At 40.8% G+C, this 25,416-nt stretch overlaps 1 protein-coding gene across 2 annotated transcripts in view; it reads right to left on the bottom strand.

Moving 5' to 3' along the window:
* The window catches only part of erc1b (ELKS/RAB6-interacting/CAST family member 1b), a 143,303-nt gene that overhangs the window by 95,560 nt on the left and 22,327 nt on the right, over positions 1 to 25,416 (bottom strand). For both annotated transcript variants that reach the window (XM_079455267.1, XM_079455268.1), the window contains 5 exons: positions 24,772 to 24,939; positions 17,098 to 17,235; positions 14,020 to 14,160; positions 10,543 to 10,683; positions 6,651 to 6,844 (listed from right to left, as the gene is read on the bottom strand). In XM_079455267.1, coding sequence (XP_079311393.1) covers positions 6,651 to 6,844; positions 10,543 to 10,683; positions 14,020 to 14,160; positions 17,098 to 17,235; positions 24,772 to 24,939 — 782 coding nt within the window. The remainder of the gene's footprint in view (positions 1 to 6,650; positions 6,845 to 10,542; positions 10,684 to 14,019; positions 14,161 to 17,097; positions 17,236 to 24,771; positions 24,940 to 25,416) is intronic.

Raw genomic sequence — 25,416 nt, 5'->3', positions numbered from 1 at the left:
TAGAGAGAGAAAGAAAACGTGTTTTTGCAAGATCCTGACAGTCTTCTGTTTGTCTTGTTTTGATCAGAAAAAAACCCACAACGTATATCAAGGAGTTAGCAAGCAAAAGTTGTAACCAAAATGTTCACGTTCATAAAGGGTTACTCGGTTAAACATTTTTCTGCGCGGATAATTCTCTACATTCCTGGCTAACCTCACGCTTTTAAATGAATCGTATTTTCACGGTGCTCGAACTCTGGAATGCCATCAAAAATATGAATTCATTATTTTGGTCCACATCTCGAAATTAATAATTCATATGCGAGACAGCTTCAGGCAATGTTTACAGGGTACGGCTTGAAAGCGCTTTGAAATTCTCAATATATTGGCTGGAGAGTGCGAACAAACATCAGAAAGTCTGTTAACTTTGGACTATGAAGATGTTTCGAACTCGAGCATAACGAAGCCTTTGAAACGTACATCTAGTAAACACCTCTCGAAAAACAAATAAAAAACCTCTTTCATTTGCATTACCACTTCCTGCTTGGCCAAACTACGCCTCGGGGACGAGAGCGTCCTTGTTGACAGGCCAATGCCACGACGAGGCATGGCGTGTGGCCAAGGCCGAAAGCAAACGTTGTTGTTGTTCCCTGACCGCTCCTGCGAGGTCAGCTAATGTGTAAGAAAAATAAAACAAAGGAACTCAAAGTCAAAAAAAGAGTCATCTCCAGTATGCGCGCTCTGAAAATACAGTATCGCTCTTTCAACGTTTCCCCAAAAAATACGAAACTACATTTCTAAACAATTTCATTCTGCGGTCACTTAACGGGAGAAATGAGGCCCGTTGGGCATTAAAGCAAATGTTATTGCAAGGTTCAAATCGCACCTGACACATAATAACACTAAACGAGACCCGAAGGTAAAATTGGGTGCGATCGTGAGATGAATGCAGATGGAAATTGATGTTGAAGAAATAAATCCATCACGCCGTTATGGGTGGAAAGACTTATTATGTTACAGAGCCAATGCGTGTTTATGAGTGGCCTGTTCAACACTAAAGGCTGGAGATGGTTACAGCTTGTCATTTTCATCCAAAGCCTTTTGGTCCCACGTTTTGAATCCATTTTTCTTGCGTGCTGACAGAATAGCACATGCGTGTGCCCACACTAACACTTAAGATGGAATAAACATCAAAAGGTTGACTGAGGACACGGACTACTCTGTTTATCACAGCCGTAACCTGTTTGACCAACACACGAGGGGGTGGACCGCTATCAAAGACTTCCTCTGAAAATGTTTGAGTGCCCATGTTTACACCGTTCCTCATCCGCCTTCGCAATCATACTGTACCGCCACTTGTCTTTATACTGGCCTAGTATCGCCGTCCGTTAGCTTGTGACTAATAAAAATCAGGAAATGTGGGTTCTCCGCCGACTGTGGTCGTTTTCCATCAGCAGGTGAAGGAAAGCTGGCAGGAGCTGCTCCTTCAGGCCGCTATGTGATAGCGGGGTTCATTTCCACGTTTTTGTCTGCGGTGAGCGCTAACTTTTCTTGTCTAATAGAGTTTGGCTTCCGAGGCTGCCAAGAGAGTGATCCGTGGCCAGGTGCACGATGGGGTGTCCCCACCTCATTCCCATACCATCCTGCTCACCGACATCCGTCCGGTACGTGGCACGTGGAACGGTCTTTAGGGACGGCCCTTGACTAATCTAGTTAATTATGCGGCCGGCCTTCGGGCCAGGCCAGCCAAAGGTAACTGGAAAGCGTGCAGATATAACAGAAAGGCGGAGGTGTTCTCAGAGCCGAGCGTATCGCAGGCGCAGTCTCGTGTCTGTGTGGAACTGTGCCCTACACCTGTCGCTGGAACGGATGCTATCTGTGGACTAGCAGAAAAACTGCCGCTCACAATAAAATGAGCTCCTTAACATATGGAGAAGAAATAAGTAAATAAACGTAAGAGGGAACAAATATGACAATATAGAAAGAGTGGAAAAAATAAGTAAGAAATTCTACTCCTAATCACAGAAAACATTATACCTTTTATATATTAAGACTATTTATATTATTGTACCTTTTATACCATACATTATTATTATTATACTTTATTTGAAACTTTTAATGTACTGAAGCCTTATTCTTATTTTTAAACATCTGTTTTATCTATATTAAAAAACATTCTACATTTTGCCTTTTAGTTCTTAATTGACGCGTGTTGTTTTGCACTGCACTGTTTATGCATTTTTGTCTGCGTTGTTAAATTTTGGGGCAGAAAAGCTGCACGTGCTTCGGCAAAATGAACATACAAATATTTGACATGCCAATAAGGCACAAGAACAAATCAGAGAACGAGAGAGAAAAAAAAACAGAGAGAGAGAAAGAGACAGAGAGCGAGACAGAAAAAACAGGGACAAAACAAGAAATAAAAAGACAGAGAGAAAGAGACCGAGAGAGGAAAGTCAGGAAGCATCTATACTTCAGGGACCGGCACACATCACATTTATTGTCAAGCATTTGTCGAGTAAATCAAGAGGCCCCGGAGCTCAGGAGCAAATGCGTAACACTGGGGAAAATTCATTTCGGCAAGGCACGGATTTCTTTTCATTACGCCTCAGCCCTTGATGTGGGGGAGATATCAAATCGTCCTTGTTTGTTGTGTTGCTGACTTCCAGAGAATACATCAAAAAGACAAAAAACAAAGAGGTGGAGAAAAAGGCAGCGAGAGAATGACACTTCTGTGAAGCTTTCACATAACATCGTGCTTGTTTTCTAGGAGAGTTACAACAGGGGGAAATATAAAACACTGACAAATCTCTGTTCCAGACCCAACTAGAAAGAAATGCAGAATAACAACTGAGATAAACAAGGTGAGTGTGAAAGAGAAAGGGATCCGTATTGTACGCCGGGCGAATTTTTTGTACTCTCCAATTAAAAGATCTGCAAGGAGTCGCTGATGGTCTCCTCATTTCTCTTTTTCCCACGTCCCCATTCTCTTCGAGTTGTCGAGCTAGCGTGTTTAACCAGCGTTCTTTGCTTCTTTGCTGCGTCTCTGAAGACCTCACAGGTACGCTGACATGCATTAAGAAGACAAGCTCTTCTGTTTGCAGCGCCTGCCTGACCCTACCAGGTTTCCTCGTTCCTTTCTTTCAACCTTTAATCAATTCAGGTCAGAGCAATTTAGCTTTTTTCCACAGAAACTTTAGAAGGGAGTCCAAAGGGAGTGAAGGAGGCAACGACAGCAAATTGGGGTTAAGTGCATCGCCCAAGGGCACCACCAAACCACAATCATCCACTGAATTATTCTCCCCAAGTAGCAGATACCGTTTTCCCAAACCGCCCCACAAAAACACGGATCTCAGGCACTTAAAAGTGTGCTTAAAACAATTTTAGCAGTTTATGGGTCATGTTTTAAGAATACCTCACCTCACTGGAAAGCTCTGTCATCACTTTCCCAAAATTATGTAATTCCAAACCTGTGTGACTTTCATCAAACTGTTTGGCTACGGTAAAAAACTATTTGAATGGATCTAGGATTATTCACTCAAAAAAACTAAAAAAAGGAAAAATTAACCATGACAAGTTTTTTTTCACGCACTTATTATACATAACAACCTGAGGAAGTGCATTCTGTGGAAAGAACTGTGGCCGAAAAAAGCAGGCATACTAACCTTGAAGCCAGACTGGAAAGAAGACACAGCATTCCAGTGAGAGAAAGAAAGAAAAAGTGGTGAAGAGAGACAGAGTGACTCGAGTTAAGATTTAAAGACAGCATGTTAACAATGCATGACACTTTTGCATGCAGACTTTTCATAAACGCATAGTGACTCACAAACGTGATGACAGCGTAAGAAATGTTCGGTTGCAAAACGTAGCAAGCTGGTTCCCTCCAATTTGGTTTCGCTATATTTTCTTAGGTCACTAGCCAGGTCATTAGCATAACACAGATAAACATGATCATTCAATTATGATTATAATGTTATTTAACCAGTAATGTATAAAATATAAATGTTTTCACTGAGGTTTATCGCATGGCATTGTGGGAACATATTCTCTCCCAAGAACACATGCAGAATTTGGCAAAAACAATGTCTCTTAATTAAGTTTTACTGGAACAGCATAGAACGTCTCTGTATTCAGCATGCCAGGTTTTGGAACAGAGCAAATGTGACATTACTACACACATCCGTTACATCATTAGTCATATGAGAAAACAAAAAAAGCCAAATATATTCATTGAAAATAGTTGCATTTACATTCCCATAGTATATGTCGCTATTTTCTATGGATACAACTCCACTTTACGTGCTTTTGTTTTTGTTTTTCTTTTAGTTCCTTTGTTGCATGCTTATTTTTTGTCCAACCCAACTCATCCTCTTATTTTAGCTCTCTCCCAACGGTGAGTTTTACAATCCGCCGTAATTGCCTGCAAATTTACTGCTGCCGAATTTATGAAATAAATACCCCATGCCCCAATTCAACCTCTGCCATTTTTCGGTGACTTTGAAGGCATTTTTGCGCAAGCCTTGCCTCCGCACCACTGATCTCCAAAAGAGGCTTTGCTTCTCTATCTCTAACTGAGAAAGTTAATCCTCACTGAAAAACAGAAAGCGCCGCTTCTACCTGCCATTCGCGTCTTGATTAAAGACGAGAGGATCCGTCTGAATAACTTTCTGTTAAACCCGAATCGAGAGTCAAACCTCTGAGGCCATGACACGGAGAACAATAGGAGGTTTTGGGAACCGAATTCCCCGATGTGTATCAAGAGCATAACCCGACTCTCAGCGGTAATTAGTTCGTAGCGCCTAGCGTTTATTTCAGAAATGCTCAGCATGAATGATGCATGGAGCCGAGCATATGGAGTTTGTTTCATTCTAATCCTCTCCTAACAAAGATCGGTTAAGAAAGCGTGAGAGATGTCGAACGCAAGTCAGATTAATATTTATGAATCAACAGAAATCCGCCCAAAACACACTTCCACAGCCCGAGCCGTTGCCAGCGTTCGACTGCGAGAGCCATGTTGCAAATAAATACATTTCCACGTCAGGCTCTTCTTGAGCCTGTTGGCTCTCAGGTTTGGCATTGAAGACCGCTCTTCTGTCAGTACACAACATCAACATCCAGCACATCCAAGACTCTTCACCTCCGGGCCCAACTCTCCTCTTAAATTCTTCCTCACATTCCTGTGTGTTTACACTTAGGCCTACTACAATTATTCATCTCTTTATTTATTTATGCAAGCCAAGATGAGAAACGGGTCCATATTTGCTTCACATTAATTAGTCCAATTACACAGGACGAAAACAGATGTTTACACCAGGGCACACTGACAGAAAACCCAACATATCCAGAAATGGAGAAACACATGCAGCACGCACCCATGTTTTGCAAAAGGGTGCGTTGAGGGGAATAAGGTGATCTCATGAACATGCCATCATCAAACAAACTAATGGCACGTTCTGTTGATGCATAATCCGATGCTATTTGAGCTAATCCATTTGTAATTTATTTAAAATAAAAACATTTTATTGAGAAATGATGTGTTCATGGATTGCTATAAGTTTAAAATATCTGTTGTTGGACAAATGTGGTTACATCATCAGTTGGCTCTCAAATTAATGGAAACATGGGCGGCTTTCAAAAGAGAGGTTCTCAGACCACATGAAAAAACGTGCACCAGAGAACATCACAATACACAAAACATACCTTGATTACAAAGCTACGTGTAAAGGATAAGAGCGTAATCTACAATCTATGCCCGGCAATGCATCGATTAGACGTGGTGTACGACAATACCAACAACCTACAATGCTGTGAGATGAGCGCTGAAGCCGAACTCCATAAATCCTGCAAGTTTCGATAAATCAATATGTTTTGCGAAAATAAATGGAGGATAAGAGATGACTGAGTAGGTGAGAAGGGCAGCGACTAAAGGAATGAGAAAGAGAGAGCGAGAGAGATACACACAGACCAAGTGCACAAGTCCACATTAAAAGCGTCATTTGGGACAGGGCTGAAGCTGGATGATCACCAATCTGTTAGTAGGGGTATAAGGACAATTACATGCACACACACACGTTCTTACAGTATGCCAAGGCCTGCAATGGCAATAAGAAAAAGCCTTAGACTTCATGCTAGATGGAAATGGAAAATGGATTTGTGGGAGTCACAGAAATAAAAGAAGGAACCAAATGAAATGATCGTTTGGCTAGCAAACATGAGCTGAGCATGAAACGATAAAGTACATTGAGTCAGGAACAATTTGTGAAATAGCTGGTGTTTAAAGACAGACAACAGGGAACTTAAACCTTCAAATAAATGAAATTAAATGGAAATTATACCCATAACAGTGCTGAAAACACAGATGATTAATACCTAACTGAATTGAAAAAATAGAGGTACAGAAATAAGACAGAAACTTAAACAGAAATTAAGTTTACTCCTATTGCATGCATGTTTGAGCTTAGGTATGTGAGGTTTGCAAAGAAACCATTCAAAAAACTGTTAGATCTGACAAAAAAAACATCCCTTTTGGTACATCTGCAACTGGGAAATTATTTGATTAAAAAATCTAGTTTTTTGCTCTTTATAAAAACAATAATATTAGCTTATTATATAAACAACAGGAGTGTGTGGTACGTCTCCATTAAAGAAGCAAAGTACATGTGTTTATATACCTCTCCAGCTCATTGATCTTGCGATCCTTGTCGTTCTTCTCATTCTCCATCTCTCTGAGGATCTCCAGGAGTCGGTCCACCTCGGTCTGTGCTTTCCCAGCATCTTCCTTGTAGCGCGCCACCTCCTGCTCGAGTGTGGCAATGCGATCCGACAGACCAGCATTCGCCAGGGCCTCCACTGCGGCTGACTGCGCCTGCATGGAACAAAAAGTTTATACCGTGAGGAAATGTGGACTCTGTACATTTCATGAAATCTTATATACATATATTTTATTTGAACTTAAGCTTTAGTTTTTTTAATGTCGCTGTGCTAAGTACAGATAGACACCGTCCTGCTAAAGCACATGTCAAAACTCTTACTGCAACGTGACCCGTGTACTGTCATAAGCGTGTGTCATGTGTGTTCAGACACTCGCTCACACCTGCAGGCTGTGTGTAAGCAGCCCCATGACATCACAACAGGACACTGTCTCATTACAGGGTGTGCGTGTGGGCACGTGGAAACACAATCATACTGAAGTCATCAAAATAATGAGTGACATTACAGGCATTTAAAGTGCTGGGTCAAAGCCCCGCTTTAATGAAAAGTAAATCAACTCGCTTCCCCAGACAATTAAAGGAGTCGGGTACAATGAGTAACTGTGGTAATGTCTCTATAATAAAAGTCCTCTAAAAGGACGCAGGTGTCTTCCTGCTTAAAAAAACCGTCTGCTGTGAAAACATAAACCGAGAACAGAGAAGAGCTGTGTTATTTACATCACGTCTGCATGAAAGCATACGTGTGTGTGCGTGATCAGTGTTGTCGTAATGATTAAACGATTAAAGATAGTTTGAAGATATCCAAACCATAAACAACAAAAAGCAAAAAAAAATGAAAACGGTTTTCCATTAGACTTTGCAGATTTATGCAGGTTTTAAGCATAAATCAGAAAAAAAACATAACTTGACATTAGACAAGAAACACAACGTAACAATTTTCAAATAACGTAAAACTTAAGATATTCAGTAACTTTGCTTATCAGCTACATTAAACTGACCTTTGCTTAATAAAGGTTTAGTTATTTCATGATGGTCTAAAATACATCACCTCTTATTTACATTTACATTTAGTCATTTAGAAGACGCTTTTATCCAAAGCGACTTCTGGTCTCATACAGCTCACCACAGTATACATACTAAGATTTTTTTATAGAAAGAGTAGAAAAGAGATCAAAGTTAGAACTGATCGGTCTGGTGCTGTTTTTAGCTGATTCTTAAAGATGGCTACACAATCTGCTGATCTTGTAGCAGTGGGCAGATTACCTTTAGTTTAAAGGTGCTGTGTGTAATTTTTTGGAAGATCTGTTGACAGGACTGCAATAATACTATGTCTTCAAAGGTGTATAAAGACCTTATATAATGAAGCGTTATGTTTTTATTACCTTAGAATGAGCCATTTCTATCTACATAGACCGTGGGTCCCCTTGCATGGAATTCATCATGTTCTTTCTACAATAGACATTAAAGACAAACTGCTCCACAGAGCGCATTTCGTAAATACATTATCTTCTCCAGCAGGGAGGGGTGGAGTGAGCCGTTGGTTGCAATTCACAACCTCACCACTAGATGCCTCTAAATTTCACACACTGGACCTTCAAAGACAAACGACTTGCTAAAAGTGTGTTGTGTTGCACTTGGGTGTAGGAAAAAAAACGTACAGTATAGTCCGAGCCGCGAGGGGCCGCCGTAGTCAGCAGGTCTCTTCTGGCACGAGGTGAAAGACGACTGTTCTGCTTTACAAGGGATAATATTTGAAGGTGACGTTTAGGCCCCTCTAATTAGCTTCATTAAAGTCTCGGACTGAGGTTGAGTAGGTTTCCACTCCGACCGCCAAGAAATTGTCAACTGTGAGCGGCCCGGCTTGCGGGTACGAACGTGTAAGACTAGGCCCGAAGAAATGGCAGGATTGTATGAAAATGCATTATAGACAAATAATAAAGACAGTTAGCAACACGTCATGGCCTAAACATGGTTTAAAGAGAGATCCCAGTTACCCATTCATTCCTGGCGGGATGCTTTTACTGTGTGTTTTGAGAACTAATTAATTTGTTTATCAAGGTGCTTATGTTAAATATGACATGTCGAGGAACGTTAACAGAGGAGAGTTGGAGACAGACAGACCGGGTAGGAAACAACTTGCATTAATACAGTTATTAGCGGGATGTTAAACCCACCGTGTCTGCCCGTAAGCTTTGTGCAAAATGTTGGTATTGGAACATCAGAGCGGCCCATCCATTCGGCACCGCGTCTCAGAGAAGCAGCCAGTGTCCCGGCATTAAACACTGGATTTTGGGAAACGTGGTTTAATAATGTTGTTTAATAACGTTTACGTGGCTCTGTATGTTTGGCTAGGCAAGATATCAGAACGTCTATGTGTCAGAACGTCTATGTGAAAACAACACGCGGTTGATGACTGGCTGCTGTGTTTATGTGCTTCTGAGTTGACTTGCACGACCTATAAACGTCCTTGTGAGAAAACACCCCGCCGTTGATCGATGTAAATGTGCATGTGTGGATACAAGAATATGTTTCGTGTGTCTCCACACATGGAAGTACGCCGGGGACTTGGTTGGTTTTGTGTATCGTGCGCGGGGTTGGGTATCTTGGTGGCACGTCTGTTCTCATTTCTAACGTTGGGCTTACACCGTCGGCGTGCACTCCTGATGGTCACACGGGGACAGCCGAGTCCACCGCCCTTTCACTGTCTTATCCAATCAGAGCAGACGCCCGCAGAGCTGTCAACAGCCTTTCACTTGCACTGCTTTTATACGAGGCCCTGCGTGAACACAGACGTACACAAGCTGCCAGAGATTTCATTACTCTTGGAACGGATGATGGGATCCAGGTCTTCTCATCAACCCATGAGGTCTGTATGTGTATGTGTGAAGGTGACGGATCCACACTATAGTTCGGACAAGAATTGCATTTACTTTCCGTTTAATGCAGTTTGAAAAAGCACAGCATGCATAAAAACCAAAGCTGATAAATACTTAAAGGAAGAGTTCACCTAAAACTAAAGAAAGAAGGTAGAAACTAGACAGACGGACTTGAATAAAAAATATATAATAAATAATAAATATTAGCCCATTTATGATGAAATGATGAAGCACATGCACAGCGTATCGCTCATAGCGACACTGCTCGACAGACATCGGCTCAGGCACATGCCGCTAAATCCGCTGCGGAGGAACATCAAAGCACACAAGATCTTCACTCTCAAGCCCTAGATAAGGAAAGATCTCATGCAAGCACATCTTAGAAAGCTCGGAGACTCCGCTAGCTGCCGAACATATCCTCTCGATCTCACATACACACAAAACTAAACTGCAGATAAGCCGTGAGCTCATGCAAGCGTAGCTCCGCTCACGCATTTATTACAATCTTTCACTGCCTTGTACACACACACACATGTCTAGAGATGCTAAGGGAAGCTTTTACACAAAGATGCACTTACAAGATTGGAGGGATGGCCTGACATGGGCTCAGGAAGCTTTTGGAAAGAGTAACAGAAAGGGGTGAGGGAAGAGAAAAGAACTGGGTGATACATAGAAAAAAGAGAGGAAACAGGAAGGAGACAAAGGATGTGCCACAATTGTCCATGTTTCAGATTAACTTGGTCACTAGGAGGCTTTTGTGTTCATTTGAAAAAGGGTTAATATCTTCCCGTCCGTCAAACGATAGGTAAACTGCACTTGAGCAGACACTCTAACACACTGTCATGGTTTTAAACGTTGTCAAAGTGTTGCTAACAGGTTGTCAGTCACTGTAATAGCTTGTTACGCACTCTTGGTCCGCTGACGGGACTTGCAGCATTTGCTGCGATGCTTCAGTTCAGTCAAAGTATCTGTCTCACCTTTTTAAGTTGACTCTCGAATTTGGTGCATTCCTCTCTCTTTTGCTCGAGAGCGATTTCGAGACTCTTCAGCTTGGAGTCCTTCTTCAGTCCGGAGGACGCCAGGGACGAGGCATGCTCCTTCAGGTCCAACAGAGAGCCCTGGGGGACACAGAGGTTCAATCAGTTAATAATGTAGAGCACTTATTGAACAATCCACCTCTTAATGCAGCTGATCAGGGATCAGAGAAAACAGCTAATCAGAAGCAGCACGAGGTTTTGCTAACGTCATGCCACGGTCCCTGATTGCATCGAAACAACCTGAGCACAAACACATGTAAATGTTCTGATCGCAACCCCGGCCGGCGGTTTCAAGCCAATTTCGACAACAGGAAGCAGAGGAGCCAAGACAAATTGCCAGGTGACATCTTTCTTCGTTCTTTTTTCAAATGCTAATTTGTTTACAAACATGCAATCAAAGAGACGCGAGTCGATGACCGAATAACGTGGACCTGATTTCGGCAGCGTCGTAATAAGATTCATACGTTTTAAGGAATAGATCTTCCAAAAATTATTTTTTGTGATGTTTTCTGCGGAAGAAAGAAATGTGTTCCTGTAGGTCAAATGAGTGCATTGTGTTGACAACACAAAATTGTGAGAAAAAGAGAACACAAATACGTATAGTCCAAAGCGACTTCAAGGGAAAAAAATGTCAGACAGGCTTGATACGACTGTAAATAAAGACAGACATTGTTTCTTACAAAGTTATGGTTTGACTTTATTAGACTTGGACTACAGAACACAGATTACACGGACTACTTGTGTTACTTTTATAGTGCATTTGTGTCCCTTGCAAAGCTAAAAAACCCTCCAGTTGTCATTCATCGAATTGTCTGGGAAATACATTTGATTTGTGTTCTATGAAAGAAATATGTAAAATGGCAGTAGTGCAACTTTCGGGAGAACTATTCATTTACGACAAAACTGGTGAACAATCGTGATAAAATATCAAACATTACATCGATGTCACAAATATTGCTTTTAAATGAGGTCTCTGTGCAGCGCATATGCTGTACATCAGTTCTCTGTTTTGCTAAGGCGAGTCTTAAAACTGCAGCCCTCCATCCATGAGGCCTTTCCTCCAGTTTCCGCTTACAGCCGGAGAGCCCCACAATTTCACACTCGACTGGAGTCCGCAGACCAAAAATACACATTTAATGTTCGTACTGCCGCCCCGCGTTCTCTCGCGTTGGTAAAGAAAACAGAAAAGGGGAACGATGGGATGTGCTGGACTCCGTGCTTTGTGATTAGAGCGCGGGGGGAGGCAGAGAGCGCTGGGAATCTAGAGGTCATCCCTCAGAACCAACACAATGAGGGAGAAACGGCAAGAGGGAAGTAAAAGAACGCTGAGCAATGAGATGCTTCTGAACGCAGGTCAACTGCGACACAACATGATTATGTGGATGTTATCGTGTTGAGCTACATGTGATAAATAAGTGGGTAAAAGTCTCAAATCCTGTGAGAAACATGTCAAGGTCAAAGTTCAGCCTAGAGGTAAAGTAAAATTTTGTAGCATTCATGAGAAGTCCCATTAACTTGATTTGATTTTAGACACACACGCATAAGAAAAATCTGTATCTTCAGCTTTCATTTCCTTTGTGCAAAATATTACAAAAAAATTCATCTTGAAAATCTTTTGGAAATGACATTCACCCCCATGCTGCAGAGATGTCTGTCATATTCTAAAAGTAAGGCGAGAGAAAAAGATAAAGTTGGGAAACAAAATCTCTGCAGGTGAAACAAAAGAAGAAAAGAAGGATCTGAGCGGGAACTTAATACGGTACGTGAGAGGGCGCGTATGGGGGCGAGCGAGGAAGTGGTTAAGTGGCGGGCCGCGCATCGCCCGCAAACCCAACGCAGACGGCGGAGAGGAATGCGGAGATCACAGCAAACAAGAATAACCTGAATAATAAAATAGCCACAGACGCAGAACTCAGGGAAAAGCCGACGTGTCGTTAATATTGATTTAAAGGCCTGTCTATGGAAGAGATGTTAGCCTCATCGAAAGAAACACTAGAGGGAGGGCAGAAAGAAAGGGAAAACAAGAAAGGCACGCAAAAAAAGTGAAAGCGCGAGCGAAGACAGCAAGAGAAATGAATGGTGGCTCTCGGGGAGGGGTCGTTCCCTCACATTGAGAACACTTCATTTATCTTCCTGTCGTGTACGCGCACACACGCAGGACTGACAGTGCTGTGGGTCCCGCATGTTCTCATCACATGCAGCTCCTCTGGGGTTGTGTGGATCGGCCTGTCTTTATCACCAAACCTGCAGCGCTTCCCAAACCAGGAGGTTCAAGGATCGGGAGGTTCTAGGGGGCACTTCAAAATATTTTGATTTGTTGCCGTCTCTGCTTACTGTCTTCACAAAGCTGTATGACGTTCTGTCCTATATATACTTTACTTGTCACACTTACAGTTACAATTACAGTGAACAGGGACTGGAGCTTTTAAGTTTGAAACAGGACACAAAAGCATATTAAAATGATGTAAAATGTAGCATTATATTACAACCCTTTAAAAGCCAAACAATAACCTAAGGCAGTATTCGGTTCTTTGCAAATGGTTTTGTCAACCGGATTACCTGATTCACGGTGCCAAGTAAAGTATATGCAAATAATGATTTATTTATGGCTTTACGGTGTTCTTTGTAAAACTAAAGTTTATGAAATGACACAATGCTGTTTTCAATGGTTGATGCCTTTTAATGCTGTCCCGGGATCAGTTTCAACCTCTATAATCCCAGCGTGACACGTAGAGGATTACTGCATCACAAATGCAAAACCGGCATCTGAATTGCACAACCCCAGCATTCGGTCGGTCGCCTCTAAACTGTTGGTCTATTGGTTAGTTGCATGTGAGCTGCCAAAACCCATCAAATGACTGGCGTTACAAACATAAGCAATCTGCGTATTGTAAATAAACGCACAAAGGCTACAATTCATTGTGAAATATCTGCTACAAAACTAAAACAACTTCGCCTAAAAGAAAATGAGAGGCTGTAAATAAAGAATTGTTCAATTTGACATTTATACCTTTCTTATTTGGTTTTAAGTTTATTTCGCCTAAAAGCAGAGATTTGGGTTAGCTTTAGCTGTGAGTTCAGCTTATGATTCAAGAAAGAATATACATATATATCCGAGTAATATGCAAATCCCAGAGCGAATGTGCAATAAATCAGATGACACTGTACAGTATGTATAATAGCCATCAACATCATGTTAACAATGTGGACTAAATTTAAAAGACCCCTCCTCATATCACTTGAGATTTTGGTACCTTGATACAGTTTGCACACCTCCTTCATTAAAAATCAATGTTTCAACTGCCATTAAAACCATAAATTAAACTTTTAGAAATAATTGTGCACCTCTCCTCAACAGGATTCGAGTTATTCACACCGACAGTCCAAACTGTGTTGGACACGTTTTATTCTGCTCACCTCTCGATCGGCCAGGTCTCCCTGCAGTAAGCTGACCTTCTCCTTAAATTCCTTGAGTTCTTTCTTGTTGCTATCGAGTTCTTCGCCCTTCTCCCTCTCATCTCTGTCCCTCTGCTCCTTCAGCCGCTCAATGATACGCTCCTACAAACATCACAAACAAGGAACGTCCATGTTACCTGTATGATCCATAAAACATGACACAGATATGCTGTAAATTCTTACAAGTTGCGGAAGAAGCGTTGCGTGTGAGCTTTGACAGCGCCAGTTAATGTGATGTAAAAATGTGTCATCGTTTATTAACCCCCCTTGTCATTTCAAACCTGTATGACTTTCTTCCGCAGAACGCAAAAGAAGATATTTTGAAGAATGTTGTTAACCGGCACCCATTCACTTGCATTGGTTTTGTGTCCATACGATAGAAGTGAATGGGTGTCGGCACTGTTCGGTTACCAACTTTCTTCAAAGTATCTTCTTTTGTGTTCTGTGAAAGAGAGAAAGCCATACAGGTTTGAAATGACAAAACCTAAAATACTATCACTTTAACAAATCAGCTGTTAAGTTGTAAAGCCTCTGTGTTAAAACTGAATAAAAGCTGTTACGTTTAGAAAGGCAATAAATTACAAGTCTGATCTATGATTTGATTTACCCCAATGTAGGAGTACCATACACAAAAAACAATTCAGTTATAGTACCACAATAAAAATGACATAGAATTAAATACACAATTACTTTCAACAGCCATTCAACCAACTGGCAGAAATAACTTTATACATGGTTTAGACGTAAGTCCTGTAGTAGCTTTCCAAATCTTAGACTGTAGCAAAACATGTGAATATTGTATAAAAGACTAACAGCACATTAACACCATGGTGTTGACATGCCATGTACATTATCCGTAAAAAATGTCCTTTAAAAAGGCAAAGAAATCAGAGCAAAGAAAGTAGGAACTGCCTTTGGTGTTATTTGCATTCTATTTTCACATTGCTATATTTATCCAAAATCGAGGTGGGCCGACACCTGTTGGAGTCAAAACACAGAATCCCTTCTTTCCAAACTATACCTCCACACAGCTAGTGGAACATTTTTGAATGAAGGAATTTGGGTGCACAATCCATTAATTTCACACGTGTCAGCTCTGGCGAGGTGTTGCAGGATTTGGCCGCAGAATGGCAGCTTGAAAAAACTGGATGTAACTCTAGCAAAAAATAAGTCTGATGCGATGCTGCCCTTTCTGGTGGAGTTACCCAAGGGTGAACGGCTACTATAACAGCACACTTAAAAAAACACCTATATTAATTCTAATAAAAAAAGAGAGAGAGAACTAATCTGAAACAATAAGACGTCTGAAGGTTCTGGCCTGGATCATGTTTACAGTCGATGGTCTGTGAAAGAGGGCAGCTGGAATCATGGAGAGCATCAGCCTCCAGCACATTCGCACCCGCCCCGGCCAAAACTCACACACCGTGCGGCCGAACCGGACATTAATAACATGCTTCTTTTTCAGGTCTGCTTTGCTTTTCTCACCACGGAGGCTGTATTTCACTCTCCTGAGTCGACGTTCTTGGCCGACCCTTGCCGAGTTGTGACATTAAGCATGACCGCTCGTCCCTGTGCCAACTAACTCTCACTCTCTCCGTTGCGTTAAGCACCAGATGCATCCCGGGTCGGGCGCATGCACACAAATGTGCATCGTATGCCGGCCAAGGTGTGTGAAATGGAAAATCGAGGCCGTCTAGGTAGCAAAGGACAGAAGCGGTCGACAAACGTCAGCCTGAGAGAACGTAGCATCGAAATTTGGATGCGAGCATGTATGCATGAGTATGTGCATCCAGCAACACGCATCGATGGAGAGCCAGAGCTCCGAGACGCAAACGGCTGACAAAGTAAATTTTCATCCCTCGGCTGGCCGCCACGCTGCTGAGGCCGGGGAGAAAAGGACGCCCAAACCTCAGGGCGTGAGGGTATGTGAGAGATGGGGAAAGCCGAACGGCAGATCACCGCTAAATTGCAGACACATAAGACAATGCTAATAACCGCTGGGGCCGACTCATTTATATTCATGAGATTGAGTTCAGGGGTGGGTGTGGGGCAGCTGCAGGATGTTGGTTCTGAAAAAAGCGGCGCTTTGGATGGGTTGCAGAATTTATGCTAACCGCATGTAGTGTACATCAATATGTTGCTTTATAAAATGGTATTAAAAAAGTGAGAGTTTACCTATTTCATCATTAATTCACCCTCATTTCATTTTAAACATGTATGACTTACTTTCTAATGTAATCACAAAAGTTGGTAACCAAACAACACTGATCCCTATTGATTCCTACATTGTTTGCATATAAAACCACTAAGTCAATACTCAAATGATTTTCTTTTGTGCACCATAGAAGAGTCAAACAACATGATTATGACACCATTTCATTTTAAGACTTTGCAAAAGTTATGCATTAAAGTTGATTTAAGTCTAAAAGATACTGCAAGTTAAGTTAAACTGTCGAAGACACACACACACAATATAAAACGCTTGTGGCTTGATACACACACGTAATGTTGCTGAGGTAGAGTTGATGAGAAGTGACAGGGATTGACCCACAGATCTGTACTCTCGCTGGGAGGTCAAGCGTAGTGTGAGAATGACTGAATCCTAACATAAGGGTGTATGACAGAGCAATCTTCACAACTGTCACGAACACACACACGCTCAACGTTTCTCATGTTCTGCAACTCTGATCTACACGTCACCTGTGAACTCATGTCTCTGAACGATGTGCTTTACCTGAACGCACTGCATAAGACATCTATAAAATGCATTAAATAAAAACCCTCCCAGCATCTCCGTCAAGATGATGCAACCCTGAAATGAGTGAACTTAAAGGGATGACTTCAGATATCTTCAGTAGATATCTGAAGTTTTACTCGCAGCCTGAATGGCTCATAAATCAAATCGAATAATTTCCATTGAAGTATGGAGGTAAATTATAAAGTGCACTCTTACAATGAAAACTATCAGGTCTATATGAGGTTCTCAATAATGAAGTTTCTTCATTTTAATAGTGTGTGTTTTTGTGTGTGTGTCCACACCTTCTCAGCCAAGGCCTCCTCCAGCGTAGTGAGAGCCGTATCAGTGTTTGAAGTGTCAGCCTGCAGGGATTTGACACGCTCCTTCAAACTGTTCATCTGCTTCTCTTTATCCTTCAGCTGTTCCTGCAGGTTTTCAATCTGCATGGAGAGAGATCGAACAGATCCAGATGAAGACATGTCTATTAAAACACAACAAACATTTGCTCACACTTCAGCCATTTTTCACTTCCAAAGCGACCACTTCCGTATGAAACATTTGGAACGGGGGGAAGGGCTGGGATCGGTTATAAAACATACATTTTTTTCGCTGTTCAGGCAAAAATAAATGATGACCTCATTAGAACCATATTCAGAACTAATTCTCGTCATAAACTTTCCTTATCTTTGTACGCGACTGGCGCGCGGCTGATGAATGACACGGAAGAGATGGGCATTTCCATGTTTCGCTCCATTCATCATGTCCAGACAGCTCAATGAAAAGACTGACTGTTCCTGTCCACCGCTTCACATTCAATTAAACGCTGACGGGTTTGATAAATAGTTGCCGTTTTTGTTTCTTCTGCCGCTGATAGAGAGGCTTGCGGGCCAGACGTATTTTATCAGCTGGCCTGCTTCGAATGGTCTCCTAGCATGATACATTAACTCAAAAGTTCTTTGAGTGTTTTAATGATTTTATTAAAGCATTTGCCCATTTTAGCACATTTTCCAAATGATCGATAAGATGCTGCCAACATCAGTTTTGTTGCTATGGCTACAGCATCACAGCCAACCAAATAGACCTATGGTAAAATTGTCACTAAAACATGATGAAATCACAATTTATATAGAACAACTCAAAATATATGCAGTAATAGTTCTGCAAGACAAAAAAGAAACATGTAATTATCTGTTATAAGACATAATGCTTTGCGTTTATGTCTTGATAAAAGTTATGAACTAAGTTGAATATAGAGGGTTTAAATGTCCATATGGACCTCAAAATCCTGAGAACTGAACTCATGGCCATATTTTAATGCTACAATATATGTGTTACATAAAACAACAAAATGAACAAAAAGACATCCATCGTTCACAATTTGCTTAACTTTTTTCCCTTTCTTTTTATTTTCACAATAAAGGTGCAAGTAAAAACTGTGACACCATCATAATCGTTCTGAACCCAAGAACTAAAAGAGATAAAGTCACTCATGAATTCAATTAAAAGGGTGAACGTTTTTGGCAAAAGCATTTACAAGGACAAAAAATGTAGGCAAGGAGAATAGTGAGAAGAAATCCAATAGCACATTTTTCTTAAACAAAAGTGGAATAATAAAACAACGGCAAGGTTTGTTGTTTTAAATAATTTCAGACATGTTTGGACAGATGTCTGGTTTGGTCGGAGCTAGTCGTGACTGTGCTTTAAGTGAAAAGTTGAGCGGAGGAAAAAAACAGCTGTTTAGTTAATAAGGTGTTGTGCTGATTGGTGACGATTTGTGAAGGAATTGTGGGAAAGGTTTAGAGGAAGAACAAATGGAAGCTATCCCAGTGGCATCACATTCCTTCTACTGATTTATTTGTAACCTCTCAGCTGAAGCGGGACAGTGAATAAATCATTTTTCATGGAACATTACAGAAGATGTTCTTCAGGCAATGAAAGTGGATGGTGATCAGTGGTAGCCAAGCTCCAAAACAGAGATGCAAAGATGTATCGGTTGCCGGTTTTTTACAAAGCTAGAATTTATAATACATGAATTAATACAGGAAACATAAAAAAATAAATGTCATGTTGTCTTGTTTGTATTTTGTATTCCCCTCTTACATATTGTTGGCATGTAGCAGTGTTGAACATGGATTGGATCTATTTAACATGAATGATCCACTGAACACTAATAAGTCACAAATATCAAGATAAAATTAGACAGAAGCTGTTGGTTAAAATCTCTTTACTCCACCCTCATATTCAGAGTCTTCTGATGCAAGATGATAGTACTGTGGATAATAACACTATATTCATTTTTGGTGAACTGTTTCTTTAATGGTGCTCAGACTTTATAAGCTGAAAAACAGTTGGAGTAATGTGTGTGTGTCCGACATGCATGCTTAAAACATTTCCAGCCCCTCATTAATCAAACACACACCTGACAGCTTACCTGACAGCCCCACCTGTCTGCAAACTTCCCTTTCACCTGTCTCATTTCCTCCAACGCGCACACATACACACATACACAAACACACTTGACATTCAGCAGAAGCCTCTTTTCTTTTGATATCCTCCGCGGTTGCCTATGAAACCCGGTTGTGTAACGCAACCTGATTACGCTCCTCTGTTCCATTACCCAGCCTCCCCCAGTGTCTCCGGTTACCCTATACAGCTTCGGCCCGCGCGCTCATGAATATTTCATAGCGTTTATATTATGCATGTGCAGAGTCATATGATAACTGCAATTATATTTTGGAAAACAATCAGAGCATTGATGAAAAACTGCCGTTTCGCGTCAGGCTAATGGAGGAAAAATTCCTTCATCATCCTCGCGCGGGGAAGGTGGATATATCCCATCTAGATTAGGCGGATCCATGTCAAGCCAAATGATGATTACGTTCAAATAGAAGACTATTACAGAGACAGATTCCATGCTGGAAATCTGGGAGCGGGGTTAATGTGGAATTGGATGACCTGCTAACTAAAATGGAGCGAGGGGGAGAGCCGTATACAGAGGGACACACACTCCCGCCAACCCCTGCTTCTGGTTTCATGCGCCGATCTGTGTATTTGTGAGCGGATAAAGGACAAAAGAGAAGAAAAAGACCAGCGACCCATCAGAGATCCAAATGCACGGAGGGATTTGAGGGTGTCTGTGCGAGAGAGGCAGAGAGAGAGAGAGAGAGAGAGAGAGAGGGCTGTCTGAATTATTAAAGAGTGTTTTGTTTCACTTAGTGATGTGCCGCTTGTCAGTGCAGTATGAGCTTTTAGACATACGACACACAATAACACACACACACACACACAGAGTGCAAAGACTTTCAGCATTTACAGCAGGTTGCATCAGAATTTTAGGCAATGTGCAACCCGAACAAAACAACATGTCAAACCCACAGAGTGGGGCGTTGGGAGAGACGACGTCTCATACAGATTTTACAGGGAAAAAATATATTATACAAATATATTTTTTTGGTGCTTTTTACTTTTATCTGTAGGACAGTGGAGGCAGACAGGAACAAAAGGGTAAGAGACAGGGTGTGGAATTGGGACATGACCCGGGTATATGTATACTGTATGTGTCTGAAGCGCTAACCACTGGGCTACTGCTCTGATTAAATTATATTATATTATTTGGGCTGTGTAGCGAATACAACTTTTAATCTAATTAATTAGATGATGTTGCGATTAATTAATCGGATTAATCGCATTAATCACACATGGGGCCAAAATATCGTTTTAAACTTGATTAAGATAATACAGAAAGTAGCTTCAGATCTTCAGAAGTTAAATGTGCCATAGTTGAGTTTTTTTCAAATCGGAGTTATTATAATTAAAGACTAAAACAGTTTGGTTGCTATCATTCTTCCTTTTTCCCCAAAGAAATTGTAATTCAAGTTTGAAACGACATAAGGGTAAGTCAATGTAAATAAGCAGATTTTTTGGGGGGGCAAAAATCACCAATTTATTTGTATAGTTATTATTTAACTTTTTTCTTACAATACTGTTTAAAAACTTCCAAGTTGTTGCTTGTAAATTCTATTAATTCATTAGATTCCCTAAATTCTTTCATGAATGAAGTAAATGACTTCATGAATGAGCCACTGATTCATTGATTCACCCAATTGATTCGTTCAAGAAACGTATTCATTTAGAAACGAATCCGCGCCGTGTGCGAGTCTTTATAATTTCTTATATTATAATATTTTTCGTTGTAAATTTAGGAAAACAGACAATGTCGACTATATAATATATCATTAAATTAATTTCTTTTTTAATTAACTGTTAAATCAACTCGTAGTTTTCTGGACAAAAATAGCACTATGATATTGTGCTTGTATGATTGCATGATTTAATAAATATTAGACAAAAGCTCATTTAACAAAATCACCAAATATTTTGATATTAAAATAAAAAATAAAAATAACAAAACACATACTGAATGAGAAAGAGAGAAAACGAGAGGAAATGGCAATTAATTTAAAACTTCTGTTGAACTTCCCTTTCCCCAATTAAGTCAAAATTAAAGACTATCTTTCTCTCTCTCTCTCTTAGGCCGTTAGGAGCTTAAGGCTCTCTCGCCCTTTTGATGTGGGGTTTATCATTATTTCAACACAAGGCACTTATTAGCATGGGCCCTCTTAACAAAGCACAGTTCTCTCTCTCTCTCTCTCTCTCTACTGAAGTACGGTAACAAACAATGTAAGAGGCTCTTTCTGGGAGAAGATCACAACTCAGACCCGACACGCTCTGTTTAAGAGGCTTTCCTTCTGGTGCTAAGCCTGTTAGCCCTCCTCACCCCGTAGCTGGTGAAAAGAAGGGGGAAAAAGCACACAGACGCACACATACACATGGCTCAATAGTAATGATTTTTCTCCTTGGTAAGTCAGAAGTAATTCAGTAATTTCAGTAATGCATTTTTGTTTCAGAATTGTTTTTTAACCAAGTTGCACATTCTTAATAACAAATTCAAAGTCAAATAACAAAGTCTCATGACTTTCAGTTCTGTTAAATGACTTCATGCCAGAAGGCCATACCTATCGCTGCACACGTTCTGTGTTCGGCCTTTAAAAGGTGTAGCAAGCGGGAAGCTTTTCTTTCAACCGGCTTTCATCAGTAAGACAAACCGTCTCTGACGGCCCCCATCATGCCAAATAGAGCTGCATAACGTCAAGACGTTCCACTTCAGTTTACATACTCGAGTGAGTCCCGCTGAATTCCACCCCCTCTCGAATTAACAAATGTTATTTTCTGCAGCCTGTCCTTCGGTGAACCCGCGAAAGAATTTGTTTCCAAACCGCTGTTTTCAATATTTAGCTCGGCCTCTTCCACAGCGTATCTGTCTGCCACCTTATCTGACCGTCGAAAATCGAATTAGTGCCATTTTCCAGACTGTTAAAGGGTAAGTGTTCGGTTCAACACAAAACAACGAGCATAAACAAAAGGATGAAGAGGGAACAGATCGCCTGGCTGCTGCGTGCAAAGCGGTGCCAATGAGGAGCCAAACAGCTCTGCTCTCGACCCAGAGACACTGGGAAAACAATCACAAAGCTAAAAAGCACGACGAGGGAGAAAAATGATGTTCAAACATTAAATGGGACCGAGGGGAAGAAGTTAGTGTAAAAGCAAGCCTCCACTGAGAATGTTTGCATACTTCACAAGACAAGTGTGTATCGGTTCCATCCTCACTTTTATACACAGACACGCAGAGGTTAGGAAAATGAATTTGAATAGAAGTAAATGTGCTACTTCAAATATGTATATCAGTGAAATGTTGAATATGTTGAAATGTTGCCTTATTCTACACTTAGATAGCATTTGATGCTTTTCCAAGTCTGATTATAAAATACAATTTTCCAAAGGTCAAAATCATAAAAGGAATGACATATCTAAAAATACATTCCTTAAGTATTTACTCAGCTTCGTGTTATTCCACACATGTGAAATTTCCTTTTGCATAACACAAAAGAAGATATTTTGAACAATATCAACATTGGCCGTCATTGACTGCCATTATATGGACACAAAACCACGCAGACATTTTTCATGCGAGGGTTGACAGAGAAGTCAGTGGGTGTCTATATAACATTTCAAGCTCCTCTTCCAATACACAATTTAAAAAATGTTCCTCTTTAAGTTATTGTTTTTTTACAGAGCACAGGTATGCTTTTCTCCCCTCTCTGAAAGTTATTCTGCTTCCTTTGTACAGTCTATCGTTTTGTCATGTATGACCCGCGCGATGAATGGCGTATTCAGAGAGGTCCCGTTGAGAAGCCCCATGCATGCATTCATAGTACTGTCTCAATGTGTTATGGCCATTAGGAACAGCTCTGGGGCAATACAGAGTGGCTCAGGCACTCTAATGGAAACTAAATGTTTCTTTTTCTGTGGCTTGGGAGCTCGCTCAGCTTCAAGAAAACTTCATCATGTCCCCGATGACTCGGGGAGGCTTTTAGAATCTGACTGTGAAGCAAAGCAAAGCGACGGAGACGGAGAGAGAAATTAAAAACCAAAAGGAAACAACCATGAAGAAAGAGAGAAAATGACAGAAGTAAAAATAAAAACAAGAAATAATAATAATAATAATAATAATAGTAATAATATCTTGTGCATGGGAAAACAAAAGCGTGACATTCCAATAAAATACACCCCAGATTTCCAAAAACAACATTTACATTTAGTCATTTAGCAGACGCTTTTATCCAAAGTCACTTACAAATGCGGTAAACAATGAAAGCAACTGGAGTAAATAAAGCAACAAATATAATGCAACTTCAGCTTCAACTCGGCAGATTTTACGTGAGATATTCAGTTAAATTTGTATTTCTTTCTTTGTAAATGTTCTTCTGTGAAATGCGCTAGACGCAGTTTTCTCATTTCCACTTCAGATTATATTCATAATTATTTTATAACTGATTAACATGTCCATGTTATTTAAAACAGAAATTGTGCTTGTTTTTTGATCATCTTTAACCAAAATGTAATCAAAATGGCCGAATTAACTATTGGATTATACAGGCATTTTTGCCTGCAAGTCTAATTCAACACTCTTGCACACAGCATGTGCCTTTTTAGCTAGATCTCTCTCCCTAATAAACAGTCCATCCAAAGCGCCACATCTATTTGCGATTAAACCAAACATACTTCACTTCTACTTTATAACAAATGATCTATGCGCTTGTTTGTGAAACCAAAGCAGTTCCGTCATAAAATAACATATGACACAAGTCACGATGATCTAAGGAGCATGATTTGCAACATTATCCACAGAATCTCCATTAGCGAGAAGCACAACTTCCTGTTCCCCAATAAAGATTAGCTCATGGTGGGGTTAATGCAGTCAGACTAACCCTATGGCAAGATTAATGAGTCGGCGGAGGGGGGTTGTTTGCACAGCCTGTGATCTCAGCAAAGAGAAACTGAAACTGATAGTCGGATGTAACCGTCAGAGCACGGCCTGGTGGGAGGACCGGCCGGAGGATGCTGAGAGCCTCATGTGTCACCATGGAAACGCATTTAATGTTTCCTGTGTGTCCTCAAAAACAAATCAGCCGTATTGTCTGTGAGGTCATTTATGTCAAGGTTTGCCTTCTGTAAAATTAACAAAATATCTGGAATATTCCCAGCAGTAAGAGCAAAAAGTTACAGCTTCCTGTATATCCAGCGAGTATTAGAGGTAGAAACAAACAGATGTTGCATCAATACGAAAGACGCAGGATGTACTTATACATTTTGGAAGGGCAGGGGCCGCTTTTAGCTGAGGTTAACAGCTCGCCTGTGTCATTTCTGAGAACAGCAGACTCCATCGCCATCACAAACACAACTTTTCCCTACTTTTAGAAATCATAAATTTACACAGAGGGATATTTGGTGAGGCTGGTTTGGAGCTTTTCGCCAGACTTCTTCAAACATTGCCCAACAGTGCCATCTACGTTCAAAAGGTGGAAGTGTAAAGGGACGCGATGGACATGTGAGTGGTCAAGCGCTGCAGCGTTTACCTTTTTCTGCAACACGTTGACCTTGCGTTCCTTGACGTCGAGCATGTCTTTGAGGTCGTGGATTTCCCCGCCGAGCGTGCCCTTCTCCTCAGACATTTCTTGAATCTGTTTGCTCTTTTTGTTAAGCATGGCGTCCTTCTCTTCTAGGCGTAACCGCAGTGCATCGACCTGAAATGGAAGCATTTCAACGCAGTTCATACAAATAAGCCACAGAAATCATACGAATGCATGAAACGACGCTTAACGTGCATTAAAAAGCTATTATTCACAACAATGTTCTAAAACACACACATATACTTGGCAGTCGGGGCACATTAGCCGTAGGCTAAACTGCATGAATCACATGCTGGCACTGGTAACACGGGATTATGATAAAAAGTGTGATGATAGACTAAATACAGGATTGAGAGCACACACAAAGAAGCCATTCATACAACTGCAACTTCTCAAACTGCTTAATGGGATATGTAATACAATATTGACCCCTAGTGTTCATGAAATAAACATTCATAGAATATATATTTGGGCCAGTTGTCAAATATACAATACATGTGTTCTAGTGTGACAGCAACAAATTATGCTATTATATAAATATAAATATGAATAATATAAAAATCATATTATTAAGATTTTTTTCCCCAAATT

This window comes from Barbatula barbatula (assembly GCF_947034865.1).
Source record: "Barbatula barbatula genome assembly, chromosome: 4".
In the NCBI taxonomy this organism is placed as follows: Eukaryota; Metazoa; Chordata; class Actinopteri; order Cypriniformes; family Nemacheilidae; genus Barbatula; species Barbatula barbatula.
The sequence above is the reverse complement of the archived record's forward strand: the minus strand, read 5'-3'. Positions and strand labels throughout refer to the sequence as shown.